General features: G+C 43.7%; 1 protein-coding gene across 3 annotated transcripts in view; it reads left to right on the top strand.

The window, feature by feature from the left end:
* Positions 1-26,050, top strand: part of LOC115593889 (unconventional myosin-XVIIIa-like) — a 76,952-nt gene extending 50,902 nt beyond the window's left edge. Inside the window, exons 28-44 of one of the 3 annotated variants that reach the window (XM_030437565.1) lie at positions 83-237; positions 851-974; positions 1,120-1,320; positions 1,465-1,575; positions 3,046-3,150; positions 3,339-3,485; positions 3,677-3,790; positions 5,335-5,451; positions 5,962-6,045; positions 9,121-9,258; positions 10,946-11,131; positions 11,231-11,370; positions 12,012-12,056; positions 13,160-13,177; positions 18,202-18,324; positions 19,416-20,808; positions 23,533-23,669. In XM_030437565.1, coding sequence (XP_030293425.1) covers positions 83-237; positions 851-974; positions 1,120-1,320; positions 1,465-1,575; positions 3,046-3,150; positions 3,339-3,485; positions 3,677-3,790; positions 5,335-5,451; positions 5,962-6,045; positions 9,121-9,258; positions 10,946-11,131; positions 11,231-11,370; positions 12,012-12,056; positions 13,160-13,177; positions 18,202-18,324; positions 19,416-20,793 — 3,186 coding nt within the window. In that variant the 3' untranslated portion in view covers positions 20,794-20,808; positions 23,533-23,669. Of the gene's footprint in view, positions 1-82; positions 238-850; positions 975-1,119; positions 1,321-1,464; positions 1,576-3,045; positions 3,151-3,338; positions 3,486-3,676; positions 3,791-5,334; positions 5,452-5,961; positions 6,046-9,120; positions 9,259-10,945; positions 11,132-11,230; positions 11,371-12,011; positions 12,057-13,159; positions 13,178-18,201; positions 18,325-19,415; positions 20,809-23,532 lie in introns of all 3 variants that reach the window. The other 2 variants (XM_030437566.1, XM_030437567.1) reach the window with 2 other exon arrangements.
* The last annotated feature ends 514 nt before the right edge of the window (positions 26,051-26,564 follow it).

Below are 26,564 nucleotides of genomic sequence, written 5' to 3'. Positions count from 1 at the left end.
TAGGTATACAAATCTAATGATATGCATTGAGCTGTCATGGAGGAATAATAGAAAAGCGCGTGTGTTTGTTTGCACGCTGCAGATGGCTGATCTGCAGACAGATAACGAGGATGTGCAGCGCTCTGTGCAGCAGCTGAAGAAGAAGTGCCAGAAAATGACGGCGGAGCTGCAGGACACCAAGCTCCACCTGGAGGGCCTGCAGAGCCGCAACCACGATCTGGAGAAGAAACAGAGGAAGTCAGTTCCAGTTCTCTCTCCGTTTTCTGTCTGTCCTTTTTCTCACAGAGAACATATTGCTTCCCCCTCTCTTCCGAAAAGGCCACTCTGACCCACTCGGCAGAACACTAACGTTTTCTTTCATTTGAATAGTGACTGAAATGTTCTGTAATCTGTGGAATTGCATTAGCCGAGAAAATGACTCAGACTTTAAGCACTTGAGAAGCTATCGCTGTGGCAGAATGTGATCTCTCCCTTGTGGCTAATTGAAGATGCTCTGTGGGTGAAATTATTTTCAGCCGCGCTTCAGAGAGAAAAACAGGGAATTACAGCGGGCTGACAGCATGAAACACTTAGCTGTTAAGTTCACTAACCATAAGTGTTTCTGCCCCAGACAACTGAAGAAAACATTTTGCACATTATTGCAACCCAATTGTAAATTGATGGCTAATGGAAGGGGAGAACAGGGGAGCGCTGAAACAGAGATAGTGCTGAACAGCATCGAGGAAAGCCACATAAGCACGGCCTTCTTTGAAATTGGCACGGAGTGGCACTCAACTGTCCTTCTTCTATGTTCAAGCAACGTTTTGCTGAGCTGTGTATGTGTGTGTGTATTCGTGTGTGTTTGTTCCAGGTTTGACCTGGAGCAGAACCAGGCTCAGGCCGAGGTACAAAGAGAAAGGAGCCAGAGGGAGAAGCTGGCTCGAGACAAAGACTTAATGACCGGCGAGATTTTCAACCTTCGCCAGCAGATTCAGGTAAGCTACTTTAAAGCACGCACCACAGATGTTCTCTGATGTCCTCTCTTAGGGACCACATGTCTGGTCTCCCTGTTCTCTGCTTGACATAACTGGGCTGGGTCCAGATGGGGGGCTGCTTGACTGTCTTCTCTTCCGCCCGCAGGACAAGGAGAGCGAACTGTGCAACGTGAATATGAAGGTGCAGCAGCTGGAGGCAGAGCTACAGGATCTGTCCTCCCAGGAGTCTAAGGACGAAGCGTCGCTTGCAAAGGTCAAGAAGCAGTTTCGCGACCTGGAGGCCAAGGTGAAAGACCAGGAGGAGGAGCTGGACGAACAGGCGGGAACCATCCAGATGCTAGAGCAGGTAAACTTTAATTGCGCAAACTCAAAGAAAACGTTTTTTCTTGAAAGGTACCATCATATTATGTCTGTCTCTCAAATTTGTTTGTGCCTTTTTTTAACATCCTGTTATATTTTTGTGCCGTTGTGCCGTTGTGCACGTACTCAGGCTAAGCTGCGGCTTGAGATGGAGATGGAGAGCCGCCGGCAGACCCACTCTAAAGAGATTGAGAGCAAGGATGAGGAGGTTGACGAGATCAGACGGTCCTGCAGTAAGAAGGTGGGTGCTGCTCATATTCACTGTTACATCCGTGCAAAGTTTTTCAGACATGGTTATTAAGATCCGTCCTCAGTGATGTGACCACAAGTGGACAGCTCCAAGCCCCTCATTAACATCGCAGACAAACACAAAGTTTTTACTCTAAGGGGGAAAGAACTTCCCGTATAACGTTTGCCATAAGTAAAACATTTGTTGTAGATGGCGTTTCACAAAGTGTATAAAGTTTCTCCTCACTCACCAACCTATAAAATCGAGAGATATTTAAAGGGAACTTGCTCTTTGGACGTCAAAGAAAGTTGCCTATATTTCCTGTATTTTTTTTTTTTACATCTGACATGTCTAACATCAACAGAAGGTTGTCATCATTCGTAATGTAGTGATATATTATGTAATAAGTTGAAAGTGCGTCTGTCAGCAAGTGTAAGATGCATCTTAGACACAGAAGTTGACAGCAAACTGACACTTTTGACAAGAATAGAAAAACAATTTAACGGCAAGGATTTACAAGAAGGCCTGAGTGACAAATTTACACTTTGCAGGAGCGGGTTAGCGAAGTTTTTTCTTAATTTCTCTTCTCACTCAACAGCTCTCGAAATAGCGCAGTGTATAAGGGAGTCTGGGGATGTATTTCGATTTCAGTCAGCATATAAACACTGGCAGGGTAAGAGAGCCCGGACAAGTAGTTTGTATTTCACCGAACCGCGTGGAAATCAGACAGAGTGTAATCCATTCTGTCTACTGTTGTGGTTGCCTTCCTCTCCTTGCGTCCTCAGTGCGTCTCGGTGGCGTTCACACCTGTGCCTAGAACTGTCCACCTGTGATCGGATCACTCAGAGCAGCATGGTGACGGCGGGTCTGAACAGCTCTCCGTCTTTAACTTAAAGCAGTTGCTCAGGCCCGGTCGAGGAAGGAACTGAGGAGAAACAACATTTGTATTCACAGTGTGTGTTAAAGTTCATTGTACTTAGAGATTCATGCATAGCTAGTTCATTTATTTAGTTCTTGAATTTCTCATTTCAAGTTCATGTTGGATTTAGGAGTGCGTCCCATGTGATACACAAATTTGCTGTATTCGCCAGAAAAAAGTATAAATAAAAAACCCTGCAGAGGCTGCTTATCATAGTATTATGTATGAGGAACAACAAGCGCTAAATATTCCTCAAAATCATACATTAATCCGAAACGGTACATGCATATTGATCACAAAACTGGATACAAATTAAAATCCAAATATTTGTATTTGTATCTGTATCATAGGTGAAGAAAACAGCAAATTGCTAGAATAGAATATTTTATTTTGAAAAGCCGCGTGGGGGCCGGCAGATCTGCTCAGGGGGGCGATTCTCGTGTCTTTGATGTGTGAGAGCAGCCATGTGGAACGGGATGGTTCCACGGTGTGTTATGTCTGACTTTGTTTATCGCCCATCATCTGCTCCCGCATCCTGACACGCTTGCCTGTGCGTCCTGCAGCTGAAACAGATGGAGGTGCAGCTGGAGGAGGAGTATGAAGACAAGCAGAAAGTGTTGCGCGAGAGAAGAGAGCTGGAGTCCAAACTGCTCAGCACCCAGGACCAGGTACTTTTCCATCACTCTTGCCCTCCGGTTTCTGTCAGTGCGGCTAAGTGTGTGCGATTTAGTGTGTGGCACTTCTTTTGATTGGAAAGAAACTGCCTTTTTCGGAATTCGAGAGCTGCGGCGGCTTTTCTGAAGGAGGATGGGGAAAAGCAGAGCGTGTGCGTTAACAGCGGTGCTTTGCCGTTCAGGTGAGCCAGAGGGATGTGGAGACGGAGAAGAGGCTGAAGAAAGACCTGAGGAGGACCAAAGTCCTTCTGGCTGATGCACAGATTATGCTGGACCACCTGAAGAGCAACGCTCCCAGCAAGAGGGAGATCGCCCAGCTCAAAAATCAAGTATGCCACTCTACTGAACGCTTCACTGTGTCTCAGGAGATGGTGCTTTGAAACCACATTTAAATAACACTTTCACAGGTTGATTAATCCTCATTCCTCTGCATGAAGGAGAGAGTCCTTAATCTTGTCCCACTAATGTTTGTCCCTCGCCTCCTATCCGGTACCTTCTCCTTCCTTCCTGTTTCTCACAGCTGGAGGAGTCAGAGTTCACCTGTGCTGCGGCAGTGAAGGCCCGAAAGGGCATGGAGATTGAAATAGAGGACCTGCACATCCAAATGGAGGACGTGGCCAAAAACAAGATATCAGTGAGTTTTTTTTTTAATCTTTCAGCTACGATGCCTGAGTGCACAACATGTCATTTAACAACACGGGACTGCACGATGAAATGTCAAATGTATAAAAATATCTAAAGCTGCTACAAGGACCTTTCGCTTCTATCATTTCCAGCCGTGAAACAAAATAGACAACCAGCTTCTTTCCTCAGGCTGTGAGACTCCTCAGTTCATCCTCAGCACTCCACCATGAAAAAATCATTAAAATTGTGTGACTTATCCGACCAAGCTGAGTCGGAATTCAACTCAGTCGTTTTTTTTTTTTCACGTTTTAAAACAAGCCCCCATCTACAGCCAGTTGTTTAGGAGAATGCTGCATCGCTGTTTTGCTGCGAAGCTCCAGAAATGTTTCGTTGACCGTGAAGCTCACCATGGTAACCCGAGTTTCCATCAGCACGACATTGAGTAGATGAGGACTCGATGTTGAACTTGTCCCTTAAGAGAGGCCTTCAGAAATAGCCTTTCCTTGTGCTGACGGTCTCGTTTGCTTATGGAGCTCATATAGAGTTGTCATTAAACTGAGACTGTTTTATAACCCTCTCTCACCGAAGCAGATTTGAAATTAGAATAGAATAAAAATAATAATAGAGCAGAACTTCACTAATTGTCTTTCAGTCACTAAATTGAATGCCAATCAGTGCTGCAGATGTTTTTGTTCATAATCAATCATTAATATGGCATCACGCATCGAGGCCTGAGTACAATATTCCAACCCCTTTTTTTTAATCTCAGTGGAGAAACAGATTTTTGCAACAAAAGAGGAGTTGTTGGAGGAAGTGTTTTCCGCACCCTTCCTTTCATGCGCAAATTAAAAAGGCGACAACAACAAACAACAAACAGTGTTTAATTAATGGAGGGCTTTTGCCTATCAAATTTGCACTCTTTAAAGTGCAGCAGGGCTCTAGAATTAATATGCGCACATCATCAAGCCATAGTGGGACATTAAAATAATAAATGCCCTTTGGCATATATCTGATTCCAACATTTTGCTCTAATGGATAAATAAGCTTTGTCGAATGTTTTTTTTCTCCCTCCATCTGCTCATTAATGGCTGTCTCAGGAGAGCACTGTCTGCATTTCACACTCGTAGACTGAGGATGTTTGTGTCTCTGGGGATGACACACAGAGTGTTGTGTGCCTTTGCTTTGCTTGTTAATTGCCGCATTTATGGCGAGGGAAGGTCTTGTAAATGTCTCAGATTAGAGAATGCATATTGAGGGGCCCCCCGAGTCTCCCCCCACTGAACACGGCGAATGAACTCTAAATAGGACATCACCAGTATGCTGCACTGGCTGCACTCTTCTCCCGCCTAAATGAGCCAATTGATTATCTCCAATTGGTCTCATCCTCCAGCCAGAACCTCCGTCCAGATTGTGTTTCATTGCCATTAGATGAGATTCCAGGACTGCCACGGCCCGGCCAGCTAATGACCATTTATCATATTCAATAGCTCATGAATAAAATCCTGTCATTTTCTTCTGAAGTGTGTGTAAATCCTGTTCCTCTCAATGCTTCAGTTGGAGGAGCAGGTCAGCCGTCTGCAGAGGGAGAAGAATGACCTGCAGTCCCGGATGGAGGAGGATCAGGAGGACATGAACGAGCTGATGAAGAAACACAAAGCCGCGGTTGCCCAGGTAACAACCTGCCTGACGCCTCGGTGGGCAGCTCGAAAAAACCTTCGAGAACACTATTTTCAGAATCCCTTTGTTATTAATACTCAGACTTACTCCTCTATGCAGGATCCAACGCTGAAAAGAAGTGAAACTGACCATGACAGAGATAGAAAACTTGCGTGATTCCTTTCGATTGTTTGTATTGATTCAATGATATTTAGTTGTGGGGTGCCATTTTTCTAACCCTGGCATTCACATTTTATTTTTCTGCATATTCAAGTCGGGCGGCTTTGAGGTTTGGAGGACATGTTCCCCTTTAAACACAGTGTGTGCTCTGCAATCAGGGAGATGCAATCTGTTCTGCTGCAGATCACATGACAAATTATCTGGCATGGATGTGTCATGTTTATTTGTCAATGTCATTTACTGATATTTGACACAAACCTTGACACTTGCATATCCTCTGTCTTACATATACATAAAAAATAATTTTCCAGCTAAATTGTGTGTGTGTGTGTGTCTTTGCACTAGTCTGCCAGGGACTTGAGCCAGATCAGTGACCTGCAGGCCCAGCTGGAAGAGGCCACAAAGGAGAAGCAGGAGATCCAGGAAAAGGTACAAGGAAGCGTTCAAAAAGCACTGCAGCTGCCTGCCAGCAACCTGCCCGCTGCCTCAACACTCCTCTCTGATTAGACCGCAGCTTTTCGCAGAGGTTCTGTGATTATAGTAACCACAAAAAAAAAAAAAGCTTCATTTCCGTGGAAGCGTTCTTCTCGAAAATTGCAACGCAATTTGCATTTAAATAGTAGGAATCAGCAAAGATTTAGAGTCAAGGGGAGAAATTGTTCTTTTCGTCTCTCAGCGCTCGTATTTAAAGGAAGGGTCATGTACATAAAGTCAATGCCTTGTTTCAGAGGTTTCATAAATTAGAATTGAATTATTCCTTCTTTTCCTTTCAGCACTTATCGTTCAGCGTGATGCAGCAGCTTCTATCTCAGGGATTTATCTCAGTTGGGTCTTTTTTTTTTGTCATCGCCAATGCCAATGCATTATTTTATTTCGAAATATCAGAAAATTCTCAGCGAAATGAGAAGGTTGGTAATAGAAGACAAGTATTAAAATAATGATAGGGCTTGTGAAAAAGTGTGGTAATTGGACATAACAGTCACTGCGCACTGCCCATCTCATGCGTGATTCACATGATTACTGCAATCAATTGAAAAGCGCCGCTTTACTCTCACACATGAAAAAATGTCCTCATGACTGATGCTAACAGCAGAGTCTTATTGAAAATGTCAAACTCCACTACCATGGAGACATGTCAGTCAGATGTCATCACCACCGCAGAATATTTGCTGCGTGTATTATATAGGTAAATGGCCTTCTGGAGCTTTTGCTTGAAGGCAGTGGTATGTTGTATGTTGATGTTGAATAAATATGAATAATTGTTTTGATAAATATCAGTGTTTCTTAGAATGTAGATTTTGTGCTCAAGCTAAGGTTAGCTCTGGCATGAGTAATGACTGTAGCTGCGTTTTTATATTTATAAACAGTCACAAACGATGTGAGAATTAATTGTCTGTGTGCCAAAGAAAGAATTTTAGCTCATAGGTCAGTTTTTTGCAGGCTTGCCAATACATGCATGCCTCCTTACTTTGTTGTAAGGAAGAACAAGAAGACTGCATTAACTAGCTAGTCATAAACCATTAGCGAGGAAAATTTGATAAAGATATGTTTTGAAGATGACTTTATCTCACAACCCTGGGGCCAGTCCAACAAACTAAAGAGGAATACGAAACTAAATCAAGCACCAACCATGATGAAACTCGGGGAACAAAGGCTGGGATGTGAGAAAAATACAAAGACAGGAAATGGAAAGCCATTTTTGTGTCATTCTAACCTGTCGGCCTATAGCTATTGGTTCTTTCTATTCTAGATAGTCCCATAAATATATTGGCTTGCCGGTCCACCACTTAGTCCAAATGCCTTAAGTACTGGATGGATGAAAGCGAAAGTTTGTACAAATATTCATGGTCCCCAGAGGATGAATCGTTTTACTTTCACGATCACCTGAGTTTCCTTATTTCGTGGTTGACATTTGAGGTTCTGGGTGGAGTTTTTCCAATAACCAACGGTTGGATTGACATTACATGCACATTCATATATTCCCCTCAGAATGAACTGTAACACGAGATTTATCTACAGTAGCACAATCATCAGATCATAACTTTTTGTTATGTTCAGTACTTTTATTCACGACCTGCTAGCCTCAGCTGTACATTGTGCTAAGTAGTGTCAGTTAGCAAGGGTTAGCATGCCTGTAGTGAATGACTAAGATAGAACAACTTGGGAAACAGTATACTTTGCTAAGATTACCATGGTGAGCTTGTTAGCATGTTAGCATTAGCACATTGTTGTCCCTAACTTAAGGGTGATAAAGTGATCCTCACTTGATTTAGCCAATTTCTGAGCTGATTCCTTTAGTTGCTGCAAACTGGGCTTGAGTTGTCAGCTAAGTGATTGAGGCGCGGCATAAATGTGGATCCACGTGGCAAAAAGGTTAATGCGCCTGATTTGTCTCTGCGCCGATAATAGTGCTTTTCTAATAATAGTGTTTTTTTTCCCGACGGAGCCGTGTTTGTTCAGAGGATAACCTCTTGACATGTCATGTGTGTCGTGTATTAATGCAAGCCTATAACTTGTTGATGCATTTGTTTTCAAAGTGAATCTCCCGGGGGCCGCGGGCAGGCTCAGAGTTGCCGGCATTTGTCAATCTTAAGTGTTTGTTTGCATGCACATTACTCGGAATAACTGGACTCCGAAATGTTGACACGCGGTAGACGAAACAAACAAAAGCATCTGCCTGGAACAGAATGCGTTGCAAATATAATTTCGCTAGATGACAGAGCGGAGCCCTTGCCACCCTCCGACAGCAGACGCCGTTTCTGATTAGATTAGGCCATACCTGTGCCAAATCTCTGGTCAATTTTATGCAGGGCCCACCCATCAGAATATCTTTGGCTACACTTGAGACACACAGCAGGCTGCAAGGCATTGTTAAAACCTGCCACGGAACGCAGCGATAGCCATCAAAAGCATCTGACCTTGAAGTGGTTATCTCACATCCCCAGTAGGAGGGAAGTCTGGCTTCTTTAGTAATATCAAAGGAGAACTCCAAATCCGCCTTGTCTCAGATGCAAAGTCCCTCATTAGGTGCCACGCTGCCCTTTGGGCCGGTTTTGTTGTGACGTATCTTTCTTCCTTTTATCAGTCATGAGAAAATGATTCAGATGGAACAAACGTGCTTTGCATGAAGCTCGGCTCTTTCCCAAAGCCTGTGAAATTACTGCGACTCGACGTTACTCAAGCTGAACCACAAGCTCTTCTCTTGAACATTTATGGTAGATTGAGGGGTTTTGGGGGGGGGGCTTATCTAGACCTCATTACTTTGACTGGATGCACAATATTTACATGCACCAAGATGGATTAACTATACACAGAAACGAGGGTGAAAAAGCGAACATTTACTCAGTTTTAGTACATACACTGAAACATCAGCAGCCCCTCTTAAGTTTCACAGAGGAAGTGGAAACGCAGAGGTCAGCGTAGAGGTGCGCCGCTCCTCAAGGCATGTACGTGTGTGCTCATGCATATGTTTGTATGCACGTGTGTGTGTGTCCCCTCCTCCAGCTCCACTCGCTGCAGAGCCAGCTGGAGTTCCAGGAACAGTCCATGGTGGAAAAGTCTCTCGTGTGCCGTCAGGAGGCAAAGATCCGCGAGCTGGAGACCAAGCTGGAGTATGAAAGGACACAGATCAAACGCTTGGAGGTGAGATAATCCTCTGTGTCTCCTAAATGGGAAAGACGTGCTTTGTGAAGCGATAATTGCAAAATTTGACATTTCATTTCACATTTATCAAGAGGTAGAGGCGATATAAAGGGGGAGGGTTACAGTCTCCCCTTGCTCTGTATCTTTGAGGTAAAGAAAAGCGATCCAGTGGGGAATAAATGCATTTTTATTCGTAATTGAGAAAAGAACCATGTCCAGTACTGTTGTGATTTCTACATGCTTGAAAGGTCGAGTTCGTAATTTTCAACTCAGGGGAAGCTGATGATTTACTGTACAGTATAAATGAAAAAAAAAAAAAAAATAACAGTGTGCTGCTGAACGGGACTATTAAATGCATTCAATCATCTCCGACTATGACTTGAATTTATAGCAGGCATTACTGTTACAGGTTCGGCTGTGAACATTATAAACTCTAATCAAAGTCAATGGGGCCTCATTCAAGAACCACTTGTACAAACAACCATTTATTCTGAAGTGGCAGCATAGTGAGTAAGAATTCCTGTCATTGACGTTCTGTTATTTCTTTCAGAGGTATGAACATTATTCCTGACCTGTCCACTGACCTGAAATCACAATGCTTAAGTGGGAATTAATTTACGTTTTAAGGGTAAAGTTCTCTCCCTCAGCTGCCTTGGGGTCTTCATGCAGGTCTTTGTCCAACATCCTCTATCATTGTCTACAAAATCATTCTGTCTGATATCTCTTATTTTATTCACCGACTGCTTCGCTTTGGAGAGACGTGTCTGACCTCGTGTAGCCTGAACCCTCCCCTCTTTTCACTCCGTGGATCCTTTGATTACGTGACAGCTGTAATAGTAACATTACATTTCAATACGCTGATCTCTGAGAGCAGTACTCGAAGCTCCACGGTGTGGAATTCTTGTTTTTTTTTTTACACTCCGATAACATTTACAGAATGAAACATACCAACAAATGTGAGCAGTTCACTGTATATAGCACTTTTAGGTGGCGTTAATTAAGCTAATGATGAAATCTCGTGAAATTTGCACCGACAGGCAGCACTCATCGGACTGAAATGAATGATTCATGCCAACTTGTACAGTTAAGAGAGTTTCACAGTTGAGGCTAAGAATATGTTGCTCTTGCATCAGGGCCCCTGATGGATCACACTGATACTTACTGCAGCTTGTACGTTATGATACCAGACAAGGTGCATGTTAGACTTTTAGTTGAAAACGTTACAAAATTAACTAAAATTATTAATATAATTTGAGGAAACGACAGTTTTGCCATTACGATTTCTACGTGTTGTGTTGCAGCGATATCTACTGAAGTTAGCATGCTAACCAGCTAACCCTAGCCTGTACCAGTCCATGGTTCCTGTGCTAACACAAACACATCCCCGATGCCTCGAGCTCACAACCTGGGCTGCTGTTTATCCTCACAACATCAGATACAACTGATACTCTAGAACTGCAGACTAATTTGATAATAGATTTTTAGCAAAAATGGCCCAAACTTGATGGCTCCAGCTTCTTAAATGTAAATAATTCTCCTGTTCTTTGTCGTATATGATAGTAAATGAAGTTTGTGGGTTTTGGACTGTTGGTTGGACAAAGCAAGCAGATCATAATAAAAAATTTGACAACATTTTGGATATTTCATAGGTTAATCCTGATATGACATGCGTGTGATCCTTCCGCAGAGCCTGGTGGGTCGCCTGAAGGAGAACCTCGAAAAGATGACGGAGGAGAGAAACCAGCGCATCGCTGCAGAAAACAGGGAGAAGGAGCAGAATAAGCGAATGCAGCGGCAGATAAGGGACATGAAAGAAGAAATGGGAGAGCTGTCCAAGAAAGAGGGCGAGGCGAGCCGCAAGAAACACGAACTGGTAGGTTTCGCAGGGGTGCTGGGAGAGTTGATACGATCGGCTGGAGTTTGCACCGGGGGAGGTAAACGTGCTTCTTCTGTGCTGTGATCCATTCACCAGGAAATGGACATTGAGAGCTTGGAGGCGGCAAATCAGAGCTTACAAGTGGACCTCAAGCTGGCCTTCAAGAGGATAGGCGACCTGCAGGCCGCCATAGAGGACGAGATGGAGAGCGATGACAATGACGACTTGATCAACAGGTACAGCGCACCTTTAATCTCCTACAGATGAAGATGTAATTGCCTCTGCTTCACTGTACTGTCCGCCTGGTACATCAGGGGGAGGCCTTACCAAGACACTGCAAGAAACCCAGTAAAAGAGAACTGCAGTTTTTTTTTTCTTCGTAGCCTGTCAGTCACAACCTGTTTATTTTGATTCTGAGCCTTCCACGTCTTCCCACAGAGCACGTCTTTTGTACTCTGCGAGTCATAATGCACTTTGTTCTCCAAATACCTCTCACTTGGTTTAATTCAACTCCCCACCTTCTGATCTATTGTCTCGGTGCAGCCTGCCCTGTTTGGTTACTCCAACGCTCTTTGCGGAGGGGTTGAGGGGTTATGCTAGCTCCGAGCCCGCTGAGGTAAACACAGCCTGAAATAATACAGACCTCTACAAAAAAAAAGGGGAAGGCATTACACACAGCAGCTCCGCGTGAGAGAGGGGGGGGAGTTGTTTTTTTACAGAGTCACTGCTTTACAACGGAGAGTTGTTTTATGTGCTAGCGTTAAAACTATTTATTTACTGTTATCTCGTTTTGTCCTCTTTTCACGCTATTGTTTGTGTATCTCACCTCCTCTGTTTCTCTTTTCCTTTCCCTTGTTCCCCTTTCGGTGCGTTCCAGTTTGCAAGACATGGTGACAAAATATCAGAAAAGAAAGAACAAAACGTGAGAATGGAAGAAAAAAAACAAAAAAAAACGCATGCTTTGTTTGTCGTCATGGTTGTTTTTGTTTGGGGGGAGTTGCTTGTGTGTGTTTTTTCACTCGCCGATTTCAAGAGCAGGAGAGAATCATGCAGTATTCCTTCATCCCCCTTCAGCCAGTGTTGTTCCGAATAACACTGAGAGGAGAGGTAATTTTAAAATCGAATGTAAAGCTGCCGTCTGTGCTGTGCATCTCTGATAAAAGCTTAATGGACCGGCCCGGGTGTTTCATTTAGTTTCGTTTCATTTTGTACCAAGTGTCTGCAGGTGTCTGCGCACAGTCGGCCTCGTCTGACGTTTGCAGGGGCTTGTTTTTCTCTACTTCCAGAGCAACAACGAGTTATTTGGAACACTTGATGGCACCCGGGATACTTTAGAGAGACTGTAAACTGGAGTCTTGCTGCTCATACTTTCCCAAAATATGACTCAAGAGTAGCAGAGTGTATATGAAACAGACCTGCGGTGATACTGCATCATTGTCTCCATGAATATCTATCCGACGCCATTTTTCCCCCCCCCTCCTAAATTTGCAGCATCATTAGACACCTTCATCGTGCATTTGTTTGGATCGAGGGGTTAAAGCTGTTCCACTGATTTTTTTACCCATCGTCTGTTCCTCTGTGGCTTCTCCAAAGCACATGCAAGGAGTCTCACTCTCACTGAGTTTGTATTGGGAATATACTCCTCATTATTTTTTCCTTTAATGATAGCTCTACGTGCAATCAAAAGTAATTTTCAGTATAAGTTTGAAAGGCAATTTATCAGATTACATGCAGCTTCCTCTGGAGCCACACAAGCAGTCACTCCCCAGGACCTGTAAACACACTTTAATGTGTTTTTTTCTGTTCTATTATGTTAAAGAAATAAGAAAATGTTTGATGCAATTATTTGACATACTCCAATGACGGTAAGACCTGAAAACAAACAAAGCTATATCCTAGAAATATGGTTGTACAGTACTATAGTAAATGATTTAACGCAATAAACATCAGAAACATGTAAGTCATCTCATGTTCCCTTCACACAAACTTGGCACGGTGGGGACTGACTCGCATGTGACCTGGAAGAGCCTCAAACACAACTGCGTGAGTGATGCATGCGACCGTCAACGAGCTGACAGTGTCGGCGCCGCGCACCAATCATTCGTTTTTCCCGCGCATGCAACCACTCCGCTCATCCAATCCCATCAGGCGGCGCTGTGAAACGTTTAACTTTACACACAAACGTTCACCTTGTCTGGCTTTCTAAAATGTGTAGTCATTGCTTGTGAATGTTAAACACTCTTTCTTTTGACCGACTCAAGTGAATCCTCATTTTCTTGCAGTCTTTACGCAGTGAAAGGAGTTTTTGTGGCATGTTCGATAATTTAAACCTTCACCAGAGCGTATGAAAGAGAAACGTAGTCCTCACTTTGCAGCCGATCCATAATTTTTCCCGCTTTAACCTCTGATTGCTTCTTCAAAAGGAGACGTGGCGTCACGCTCTTTATCACGTTGCCTTTTTTTTTTGTTATCCATTTCTCATCAAACCAGCCACGTGTGGCGAGCGCGCCGCTTTTTTCTGTTTGTGCAACTCGAGGAAAGGAGCAATGATTTTCCCATGTTTACTTAATTGCGTTTTCCCCTCCTTCGACATCATTGCATTAGCGGCACCGATGAACAGTAATGGATGAGGTGATTTTTTTCCTTCTAATTATGAGGTGGATTTTCCAGATGATTTACATTACTATTCGATATTTCGCACTCGGCGCTTCAAAACAGAGGTTACGCCGGCTGAGTTCTCGTTATTGTGGGAGGAGATAATAAGGTTAAATGACTGGTTTTCAAGCTGGACCTCCCTGCAGACTGCAGCAGGCCTTATTTAAGTATAGGGGGTTGCGTATAATACAGGACTGTGAATTGCAAAGTATGTAAATGCCGGCAATGGAATGTAAATAAGTACATTTATTCCAATACTAAGACGTGAACTTTGACAATTTTCCGCCAGCTTTGTAGAACTACGACGTGGGAGTGAATGCAAATGGACAATTGTAGACTTCTCTCTGTTTTTCGCCTGCACTCGGGTGTTTTTAGGTTTGAGTTAAAGGGAATGCTACAGCCCCCTTTTTCTGTAGCATCAATTAAAATGTCTCTGTGAGACATGGTGATGCGGTTTGTGTCAGGAAGTCACAGAATTCAAGTCGGGACTACTGACATATAAGAGCCTGAACGAAAAAAAAGCACGATAGGTCTCTTTAAAAGCAATTTATTTTAGGCTGATTCCACTAATAATAATTAATATAACAGTGGTAATAAACACACTGAGTAATGGATCCAACAATCGGCATGGTCGATATACAGTGTTTACATTCATGTTGATATACTTATAGTTTACTTTTACGTGATACTTTTAATACATTTAATATCAGATACTTGATTCTATTTTAACAGGATGTCCTTCGGATGGTTAATGCCTCCGTCTGTACCCGTCCATTTCACCTCCAGCGGAAGGTGTGAATCACTATAAAGTATACTTATTTTTGTATAAAATTTCGATGCCCTATGTGATTTTTTGTACCATTACAAATTAGCAGACATCATCAAAGTAAGGTGTCGGTACCGCACGTGCTAAACTGATAGAACCGAGCCATACGAGATTTGATGCTGACTGTAAGTATTTGTGACATAGATTTACAACCAGCGCGGGCCGATTGTCAGAAGCTATTAACGTTCGCCTCTAAATTCTCGGGGCTTGTTTGTATCTGCGAGCCTCAGGACTGGTTAGCTAGTACTGTGGGGCCAAGGACAAATCGTTTGTGACACCATTTGCACAGCACTCTATTGCAAGCCACCTTCTATTTCGAATGTGTGTGTGTGTCTGCGTGTGTGTTAGGGAAAGAGGGAAGAGGGGGATGATTTTGCTGTGGGCTGGTTTCAGTATTTTGTTGTGTAATGTATCATGTGAAGGAGTCAAAGTATCACGGAGATGACAAATGGGCAGCGCGCGTAATCAACTTTCGAGTATTAACGAACCTTTTTTTTTTCCGTCTGGGCTTTTATCAGTTGTACTTAGCATGCGGTGGAGAAGAGAGGTGGTGGGAGAAAAAAAAAGGGATGACACATAATAGCTGAACTTGGGCTCACAATTTTTGCTCGCTGCCTCATGAAGCACCTCTCAAACTCTAGAATGAGCAGGTTTTTCCAGTGGAAAATAATATAATCAGGCCATTTAGTCTTTTCTGAGATCATCATTACCGTCCCCCCCCCTAAAAAAGCCTGGTATTAAGGTCGATGATGAGAAAGTTAAATATGTTCATGCTCTTGGAAAAGCTTGAAAGCCTGGCTACCATTCAGTCCAAGAATCCGAGGCGTCTCTTTTTTTCCCTGTGTTCGCTCCCTCACAATACTCGAAACACCACCAGCAGCACCGCCACCACCTTTTTTGTGTGTGAAAAAAATGGCTTTTTAGGCAGACCACCAAACAAAAAAAAAAAGAAGGGAGCAGAGAGGACACTTTGTTCTCTGAGAAAAACATGACTGAATGTGCGACACAGAGCTCGATGACAAAGAGCTCGCACACTTTCTGCAGGCACACCTACACAAGATGGATACGTGTTATGTGGACAAATGACAGAGCTCGGCAGCCTGCCTGTCATCTCACACCCCTTTGAATATAGTCTTTGCTCCTTAAGAGCATTTTTTCGCAACGTGTTCCAGGACTCAGGTAGATAAGCTTGTCCAAGAATTGGGATCTGTTACCTGCGTCGCTGTTCCTCATTTGTAGCGATAGTCAGCTGTCTGTAGACGCCGGATGAAATATGTGTACAGCGCAGTGATAAACACGGCAAATATTCTAGATTGATGGGTAGGTAAGGCTATGAATAATAGTCGAGATGAAACTCAAAGGCCGTTATACATCAAGAGGAATGGAAAATTGCAGCTCCCCTACAACAACCCACCGCCACAGTGTGTTTAATATACAGTACGTCACCCTGCTCTGGAACAAAAACTCTATAATGGAAAATATGATTTGTCTGAACTGTCTCCTGTGAAATGTGCAAATACATTTTCACACATTGCGTAGCCAAGGAGGACTGTGTATCTCGCACCGAAGTAGGACTCCGACGATATCACCGATTTGGTGCTTTGCTTCAGGACTATCACGGCAACTGGGCAACGTTTGTGTAATGTCGTCGCTTCTTCAACTCGAGGGACGAGGAGAAGATGGAAATAGAACACACATGAGAGGAGTTATCGTCTCAAACACATGGTTAATGTTGCGAAAGAGTCTGTTTGGAAACTGTTTCACACCGTCTTTTGCTAAACCCTAAGCAAACTGCGTGAGAAACCTGAAAAAAAGTGGAGCAGTACTTCTGCCAAGGCGCAACAGTCTCCTTTAATTCAAGCAAGCCTAATTCAATAATGAACACAGGCGGATTCAACAAAATTGAAACCACCCATGAATGCTAAACCATATACCATCCAGTTAAATAGGCCAAATTTCTGTATAGCAAGATCCATGCGTATTTCTGCTAAAATAACTCTAAGATCATTTAGAACTGGAGGAAGGAGATCGGAGCCAGCTCAAAGCTAACAAAGTTTAATTTACAAGAGGAGCAATCACAGAGCAACAACAAAGGTTTGTTACAGAGGAAAGTTTCAGATTGCGAGGAGGAAAGCTTGGTATATATATCCGTCTCTGTGGGTGTGTCTTAAAACTCTAATTCTGCGACTGCTACTGAGTCTGCATGCAAAGAGGAAGTCGTGAAAGTTCAGAGAGGGGTGAGTACTCATTTCCTTAAACCAGGGTAGCAAAACAAGTTACATTAAGAGGTGCAAGACTTCAATTCAAATGTCCCTATATGTCGGTACAAAATTTCCATCACAAGAAATTAACAAAAATCTCGAAAACGCCTTATCTTGTCATGGTAAAGAAAGTGAGGGAAAAAAAAAAGGGTTCCCCAAATTTACGTCCAAGTTACGTGGAATCCTGTAGGAAGTGAATCAACCAACCAACCAACCAACCAACCAACCAACCAACCAACAAACCAACCAACAAACCAAAAAAACAATGGACGCAGGTAAAATACACAACCTCTCAGCCAGAGATAACAAGTGAATTAGTGTAAATATGAAGTGATCACTACACCACTATATTCCTGGTCCTGAGACTACATGAGTTACGATGTTGTCAGATCAACACGGAACGCAGCGATATCAGACACGCAGTCCTCAAAACAAGTGGAGGAATTTCTCAAATAAAGCATTCAGTGCCGCATTCAGCCATGATGGCAGGTCAGGCTTAGAGGCTGTGTCACTCCATTCTCCTCTGCCTCCACTGTTTCCTGTCACATTAACCTTGGACAACGGGGATGAATAATTCAGAAAATTCTCCGCGGATTTTTAAATGAATGAGAAGTGACCTTATTCAGATGGGATCCACTGAGCTTTTTCATCTGGATCCACAGGTCTCTGTCTATTGATTGTTATGTCAGGCGTAGGGCCGCGGCGCTGTCTCATGGCTCCACTCCAATAACAATCACCAGGCAGCAGGTGACACGCCACACAGATGCTCGCAGCCCAGAAGCAGCCAAACAAGTTAATTATGCCTCCGACAGCTTCATCTACATGCTGCCTACATAATGCATCGGCTTCACTCATCCACGTCCGCTGCACGTTCTGCCGAGAAGCATCTCGACTTCGTTGATGCTATTGATTCACACTGTCTGTATTGCCTTGCATCGTACTGACCCATTTGGCTATAAAACAATTAATGCAACTGTGTGATTGCTAACAAAAGCTTCTGGCATGTGAAAGCTAACCGTTATTTTGCCTGTGATGTGACACTGTATAAAATTATTCACATGACAAGTTGTCATTTAGTCAAATGTCTTGCTTGAGATTCTGTGTAAATTGATTCTGAGAGGAAGCTGAGTGAGGATTTGGGAAAATTGCTCAAAGAATCGTATTAGAGACAAGAGCGAGTGTCTCACTTGATTGCAAGATTTCTGCACTTTTGCACTGAAGATGTTCAAAATGACTTGTGAAGATGAAGATTTTTAGTTTGAGTGGTGTTGGAGTCCCAGGCGCTTCTTATCCACTCTTAACTGCTTTTTTTTTTGTCTTCCCAGTGGGGATGAGACAGAGACGGATTCAGAGGTGGAGGACCGTGTGGATGGAGTTAAGTCCTGGCTCTCGAGGAACAAAGGCTCCAGCAAGACCCTGTCAGAGGAGGGAAGCCTGAAGAGCACCAGGTTAGTGCTCACATCCTTTCCCATTGTGACAGATAACCATGTACATGCCCGTGGTAAGGTAGAGATAAAACTACCCACAATCCCAGCCTTGAAAAGGCCCTAGGATTACCTGGGGCAGATTGTAACAGAAGGATGGGTATTTCATGTGATTAGGTGTCATCTCTCTCTCCCTGTAATCTGTCTAATGACAGAAGGCGGAACGGGGAAGCGGCTGCTGTCAAATTTATTGAAGTGGCCCATGGCCAGTTGGCACGCCTGCTAAATGACGCCTCTGCCACAGCTAGATAGATCTTCTCACTGGTTGATTGCCTCACTTTCTACAGCGTGTACTGTACATAGCGGCGATAGCCAGAGGTATTGTATATGTTCCCTGACTCATGACTGGTCCCAAGGACAAAAATGAAAATGACTCATTTATTCTGTAGCGGTCTGACATGAGAGAGATGAGTCAAGGTACCAAAACCAAAGGGTCTCAGTTACCTCATGAGGTGAGGTTTAAAGATAAAGTATGTAACATTTGTGCATTATAATGCGGCAAAACAACTGGACCTTGGTTATTTATCTTCTTGGGATGTTGTACTTACATTATCCCAAATCAAGAAACTGAAACAAGTCCAGTTGCCAATGATACAGCACCTAGATTTACCGTGACCTTGATGACTGAGAACCTTCATTAACATTATCCTAAATGTTTCCAACAGTGGTCAACCCCCAACAAATCATTTATTCAAGGTAACAGTGTGATTCTATGGTTACCTGTTGCTATAGCATCCAGGGAAACATCCGCTGAGGGAAATAATGTGACTAAATGTAACATGAATAGAACTTTGAGAAAATAACCTCATCTGTGAACAAGTTTGTCCGAGTCATGTCAGATTTTTTATCTGCAATGGTGTTGGTTTTAACACTGAAAACGATGATTCCATGCTGCCCATGTCTTTTGTTTTGCTCTGATTGAGAGACCCCTAGTGGCAGAAATTACATGCTATACCTTTAATATACTCCTTTGAGTTCCCAGTGTTTCTGCTTGTTTTTCTTTTTGTGTTCTGTCGGTCGCCTCTGGTGTTGATTTTATCACGTAACCTTTCTAGAAACGCAGCAAATGCAGATGTCAAGGATGTGAAAGAAGGTAAGGAGAAGTTGAGCGACGGCAGTAAAGATGGGAAAGAGGTTGATCAGCTCAGATCGGTGTCCGTCATGAGCACCCTGAGCTACAGGAAGCGCTCCAACCTGAAGGACTCCATCGGTGGAAAAGGCGATGAGAGCTCCCTGTTTAGTACCCTCAAAGAACAGCCCGACACACCGGACCACGCCAGCATCCGCAAAGCCAAGTCCAAGTCTGGAGACGCACAAGAAGACTACGACGACAAAGGCTCTGTCATCTCCCAGGCCTATTCTGAAGCCACCAGCAGAGCCAGGAAGGGTTTGGAGTCCCGCTGGGCCTCCCGTAGTAGCCCTGAGTTTGATAGAGACTCCATGGTGTCCTCCGTGGCCCCCAGCAGGATGTCCACCAGGCGGGGCATGTTGGACATGGATGACGACAACAAGTCGACGATCAGCAGCGTGAGCCGCTCCAGCCCCCGAGCATTGCATCGCAGCACCTCTTGGAAAGACGACAGACGCAGTAGCTCGCGCCTGTCCCTCGCCCGTAGCTGTGGCCTCAGTGAGTTCGGCCTCAATGTAGATGATGACGACGACGATGATGATGGCGGCAAGAGCGTGGCTTTTAGTGAAGGGGGAACGTCAGCTTACAGTCCCCGCTCCCTCAGCCGCAGCTTTTCTAACCCGGGCCAAACACGCTCCTCGGACAGCGCTCTGCCGGATTCGTCCGACATTAAGACGATCTCCCACCGCAACTACCTGGACCCTGACTTGGAGGCTGCAATCAACGAGGTGCTGAGCTTCAAACCTATTAAGTTCAAGCGCAGCAAACTCGACGAGTCCAGCGGCGAGGAAGAGGATGAGAAGAAGGGGCCGGGAAGCGAAGACAGCAGGAGGAGGGGAGAAGACGAGGGCCTCGGCACATCCAGTCTGCTTCGGTCTTCGTCAGGCTCTGCTCTGGACTACGGCAATCGGCCGTCCAGCACCATGAGTTCCAGCAGCTCCCGCAGTCGCAGGGATAAAAAAAGCAAAGTCTCTCTGTCCGACGACTCCTCCTCGGACGATCGCCGCAGCAAGAGGAGCTCAAGGGGGAAGAAGGACAAGAAGCCCAAAAAGAGATCCAAGAAGAAGCAAAGTGAGTCCGAGGATTCCTCCTCCTCGTCCAAGACGTCCGACTCCTCGTCATCTGGCTCGACCATCTCCTACCGCAGCTCCAGCAGTGTTAAAAGGAGCCCGAAGCATCCGTCAGATGACGATGACAAGGAGCCTGCAGGTCATCGGCCATCAAGCAAGAAGGACACCAAGAAGAAGCAGAAGAAGATGGATAACATGGTGATGAAGTACCTCTACAGGCCTGACAGTGACTGATGCCCGCAGTGAAAGGTGACGCCTGGTGTGATAATAACTCAGGAGCCTGAAATAACTGCAACTGAGACCGAGACAGACGGAACCCCGTCCTTACTCTACTAACTACGTTTGCTGCGTGTGAATGTTTTGAATTCATGAATGACCTTTGTGAAACACTTGCGTCGACTACGATAAGCACTGGCAACCATTTTCAAAAAGTCACGTTGGCCACTTAATGCATGCCACCAATGATTTTCTTCTTTCGCTCCTGTCAACATTTGTCTTCATTTAAAAGCTGATCAATTTACCGCCGTACGCTGTAGTTATACCTCTGGTCTGCATTACCGGCACACTCCAGTCGCTTCAGTTTTATTTCTAAATGGCAATGGATACCTCTTATCGAGAAGTATGGTGTAATTCATCATCGCAATCCAGTGAAGATGACTTTTCTCTTTGTTGCTCCGACGCGTATTCGTCCCATCAGAGGCAGCGCACCGAAACACCAGTCATCAGACATGCCAGCGTTGTAAAGTGGCGTCACTTCCACTGTCTCCACTCTGCAGAGATGAATTACACAACTCCAAGACGAGAGCGTTTCTCCTAATGTTGCGTTTGATGCTGTTGTAAGTACATAGTGTTTTGCGAGAGGGTTTTCTGACTGTGGCTGTTCTTCAAGCACAAACAGATGTTGGCAATTAGGCAAAAACGCAATTACGCCATTTTTTGCTTTAACATGAGTTTAAAGAGGAGTGACGCGACTGCTGATATGAGAATACTTTGCATCATAATTAAAAACGCTGAGATTAGCTCTAAGCTTCAAAAGCCCATCTATTTTGAAAGTAATTTATCTGACAGTTTGAGCATCTCTGCCTCCTCTGTGATTTAAAAAAAAAACATTGCAAGACAGCGCGCTCGAGTTTTTCTCTTTCATTGTTTTTTCAATTGTCCTTGAACGTGTTTGCCCTACTAGTTTTAAACTGGAGAGCCAGGCTGAACGGACTGAGGATCAAAACGTGCCGGTTTGTTGCATCACGTGGCCAAGTTGATGATAGAACAGTTTTCATAACAGTACTCAATGACAGTTTGCCAAAACAGTGTTTTAGTTTGGAGATTAAGCACTCTGTGTTTGAAATCCCATCTCACCAACACCACAATGCTCACAGAGCCTCCAGGCTTCCAGTTTGTCAAGAGCACTGTTTTCTCATGCATAGTTACAACAACAGCTAAACTTGAAAAATTAATTGAAATACTTGTTTCGAACAAAGTGTCACTTCAACTGTCATAAGCGTGCCCGTAGTTGAGTATCAGGACACTTCAGTTCTCATCCCCAGCACTTGTTTTGATGTGAAATTATAGGCACTCAGGAAACGAGGTTGACGTAAGGACCCCAATACAGTACGTCTCAACCACTTTTTTGAAATGGCAAGTTTTGTTCCTATCACCTCTTGGAAAGCATCATTTGTTAGAAATGTTCTGAAAAATCAAAATACTTTGCTGCTCTCCATCGGCACCTCCAGTCAAAACTGGGTGCTGGCGGTTCTGATGCAGACTGATGCTAAGCTACAGCCGACGACATGTGCAGTAAAACCCTTTTTCATTGGATGAATACGTGATCGTTTTTTTTTTCCTGTAAACTCAGAATGTAATACATTAGATGGACTGATTAGCTTGCTAGCTAGAACACCTCCCTAGATGTAAGGCCATCCGAGCTAACCAGCTAATAGCAGCTACGGTTAGCGGTTACTCTGGTGATATGCTGTCCCCAACAGGTGGCCATTTCTTACATATCACACCTTTAACGACTTTAAAATAACATAGATTTATTATCTTTAGCTAACATGTGATTTATTCCTGCCATGAACATCTACTCCAACCTCCAACACAACACCATCCTCCAATTACATCGGCTGAAATCACGTACTGCATGTTGGAGACTGTTCCCAAAACACTCTTTCCTCTGAGTCATCATGTCCTCACCACTGCTCAACACAAAGTGACGTCCTTGTGTCTGATATTTCAAAAGCACGTCGGCCGTTTGTGGGGCGGAATTCAATGACATGTTGAGTACATATTGCAATTTTTTTTTCTTCTCATCCTCAGGGTTTGTATTACATTCTGCATGCGTGACAATCAAGTTGCCAGTCAAGCAAAAAAAGCATTAAGTGACTGCCATGCCATGTGTTGTCATGACAACATAATCTAAGGGATGTAAAGAACCTGAGTTTTAAATGACCTTTTTAATGAATGCGGTGGTGGGGTAGAGCCAAGGCAGAATAACGGACACACTAATTCTACCTGAATTCTTCCTGAGCTCATCAGCGCCGAAGAAACCTCGACCCTTTGGCTTTTTTTTACCTCACTAACTCCACACAATGTCTACTAATACCGCGTGTGAACGTTGCTCGTGCATGGAAAGTGTGAATATTTATATAAGAGTTTTTTGTGTGTTTTCATCTCGGTAGATTGGTAGAACTGTGTCTAGGATGATGGAGCAAGAATATACACAATGCATCTTTTCTATATGCCATTAAAAAAATATATGCGCACATATGCTATGCACACCTCGAGGGGGGATGCGTTGTTTCCTGCCTAGGGAAGAGTGTCATTCTGCAGCCTAAATTGCTCATGCGTCCCCGTGCCATCTTTTTTTACACCAACCTTTTTTTCCAGCCCCCACCTTTCTGTTTTTTTTTTTTTTTCTACTGTAACTTGCCAAGTAATGATATAATGGTTTGTCTGTGTGTGTGTTGACCCCTGCAGCCCTCCCGCTTGCCGTAGACACCTGGGTCTTGGCAGATCTGATGAAGAAGATGAGGCGGACAGAGGCTCCAGCGGGCAGTCGCCGAGGCAGAGCGGCGGCGAAGGCACTTTGGCAGAGGGCGCATCGTAACCCAAACTCAGGTCACCCGGTGCTTTGCGGTGACGTCGAAAACGCAAAAATGAGGGACACGGTTCGTACCCCCCCTCGACTTCACCACCACCTGGCGAGCCAGCAAGAGAGGAATCCAGAGGCAAAGGACGGAGAAAGAGGCTCAAAAAGAACACTGTTTTTTAGATTTTCAAATAGATCATGAAGTGACGTCGCTTCTGTGGCTTAATATGTGCTTGTTGTTGAAATAAAAGTGGGAAGTGAATTTGAGCGCTATCAGAAGAACTTTCCTGCTGCTGCTTTATTTATAAGAGCTGCTTTTCAGGCAAATTTAAGCACTCCTCTGCCCTCTTCTCTCACCATCCACAGAGCTCTGCCAAGAGGATTTAGATAAGCTTGCTCTGGCTACACTTCACCAAGAGGGTCTGACCAACTATTAAGACTGTTCTTATCTCTTTTCCCATTAATGTGGACTTGCACAGTGGGAGGAATTAACCCATTTTCAATTAATTATCTCGCTGTAAGTTCACACGCGACTCTTGTTCCCGCGTTGAGATAGCCATCACGCGAACAAAGCGATGCTCGCTCGCGATTGCTCCCATCAAAGCCAAATCATTGCGGAGGGACGTGTTTTCCGTTTGAGCCGAGTTGTAAGATGTGACGCTTGAAACGCCGACATTTAAAGCAGAGTCTGATCTAAAAAGTTGTAAATACAGTTTACATAGATAATTAACATTATATGTGGAACGGAAGTCTTTACCCGAATATGATATTTAAAATGAATTAAGACGATTTAAAGCTAGTGAGAGAATATTTTATTAAGATAAGCTTTATGTCTGCTTTATTCTCATCTTTTAGTGGAACGAGACCCCTAAATTATCTGAGGCTCACTCGTGCTTTCGTCCACCAGTGTCATATTTATTTAGGTTTCGAAGGGGAATGTATTTTTTATTTGTCGCAAGAAAGGAGCTTTCTCTTGAGCTTTTTGAGACCCAGACGCAGAGACGTATAATGTTCCTTTCTTAAAGGTGCACTATGTAGTTGTGGGGAAGGAATTTGAATCATTGACTGATTTATTCGTGTCTGAACGACCTCAATAAACAAACTCTCTTTATTTTATTGACTGAGTAGACTGAATGAACAAACTGACCTTAAAGGACGACACAATACAATAGTGTTTCACTTTGATTATATGTGGCGGACCCTCTGCAAACAGCTTGTTTATTCAGTTATGGATAAAATAAATGTTTCTGAGTTTGTATCATTACCTCGTTAATATTGCAAATGTTATAATTACGAGTTTGAATTTCCTCCTCGCCCATTTAAGAGGCACAAACACTGGATTTCAACTATGAATTAATGCTCCTTTTAATGCTGAGTCCTGCAGAACGGTATTCCAGCACAATGACGTGCATATGTGCGGACGGTCTTGAACTGAGGGATTTTTTGGGGGGCCAAATCGGTTTTAAGAAGTAAAAAAAAAAATAATGACATCCTTTTTCAGCACAACATGGTCTTCCCATTATTTAAGACGCCAAAGACCATGTTTGTAGAACTGTTGAAAACATTTGGAACTGCGATTCTCACCCTGGGTCATGAGCAGCCCTCAAATTTACAGTTATTCTTGTTGCCGAGTGATTCCCAGGCTGTGTGCATTTCAATATCCAACACGATTCTGAGGGTGGATGTGAAGTTTTTGGGAGAGTTTTCCACGTCAGACCCTCGTTTATTTATAGCTGCCTGTTGACTCTGTATTACCTCATAGACTACCGCCAAAAATACCCTTAATTCAAAGCCAGTCTGCTCTTACAATTCGATACGTCTGTGTGATTTGTGGCTGTCTAGACACGCTCGCCGTTTCTTTTTTCTTGTTTTCTATATTTGGCCTTACAGAAGTATAACGGTGTCCTTAGACGGTTGTGACTTTATGCATTTTTAAAACTATTTAAATGACGTGTAGGTAGAATACAGGAGCACATACAGTCTGTGTGAGCAAATGAGTGTCTGCTCGTGTGCAAAGAAGAAAAGCTTTCCGAGTGTCTGGGCTTTTTTCCCATTTGCATATCTTCTCACAAGAGGCTAATCTGCATTTCATGTCTTATTTTATGAGGGTTTTTTTTTTTTTTTCCTTCTTCTTCTTCTTCACATATGAATATTAATATGGAATGCAGGAAAACTTTGATGTCAGTGATTCAGAATAGACTTGTTAAATAAAAAAAAAAAAAAATAAGATATTGTGAGTTTCAGTGCCTCTGAGATGGAGATGCTGGCACTTACATACGATGGTTCAAAAGTTTGTACATCCCGTCTATTTTCATTATTGAACAGATCATTTGTAACGTGAGTGATTTTGGAGGTGTTTTTTTTTTTTTTTTTTTTTAGTAAATAAATTCAGCTGTTTGTTACAGATCATTTGTAACATGAGTGATTTTGGAGGTGGTTTTTTTTTTTTTTTTAGTAAATAAATTCAGCTGTGTGTTTACAGAATCCGTGTTGGCTTTCGCTGTTACTGCGTGGAGGTGTGATCTGGAAACGCGATTTTTCTGTTTCATCTTCACCGGCGCCACCCAGTCGGAGAGCAGTCGGAGAGAAGGAGGTTAGAAAGTAGACAAGACGGTTTTTAACAAAAACAAGCCATTGATGTGTTTGATTAATTTTAGCACATCCACCCCAAGAGTAACTCCTCATCGCACCCCACGCCGGCGCTCCCAGGAGGCTGCAGAGGAATCAAACAATCCGGCGGAATGATTAATTCGGATCCGTTCTGAGACCCAACGTTTCCCCGCACTACCTCGCAAACCCTTTGGGGTCGTTAATATGACTGCGGCGCGGCTGCGAGGTTCAAAACCAAAGCTTGGGGCCAATTCAGGAAGATCAAAACACGGAGAGCAAGCGCAGCCTTCCTACCCACATCAATCTCGAT

The sequence above is a fragment of the Sparus aurata genome, chromosome 13 (assembly GCF_900880675.1).
Source record: "Sparus aurata chromosome 13, fSpaAur1.1, whole genome shotgun sequence".
Taxonomy (NCBI): domain Eukaryota; kingdom Metazoa; phylum Chordata; class Actinopteri; order Spariformes; family Sparidae; genus Sparus; species Sparus aurata.
This window is presented reverse-complemented; position numbering and strand designations above follow the sequence as displayed.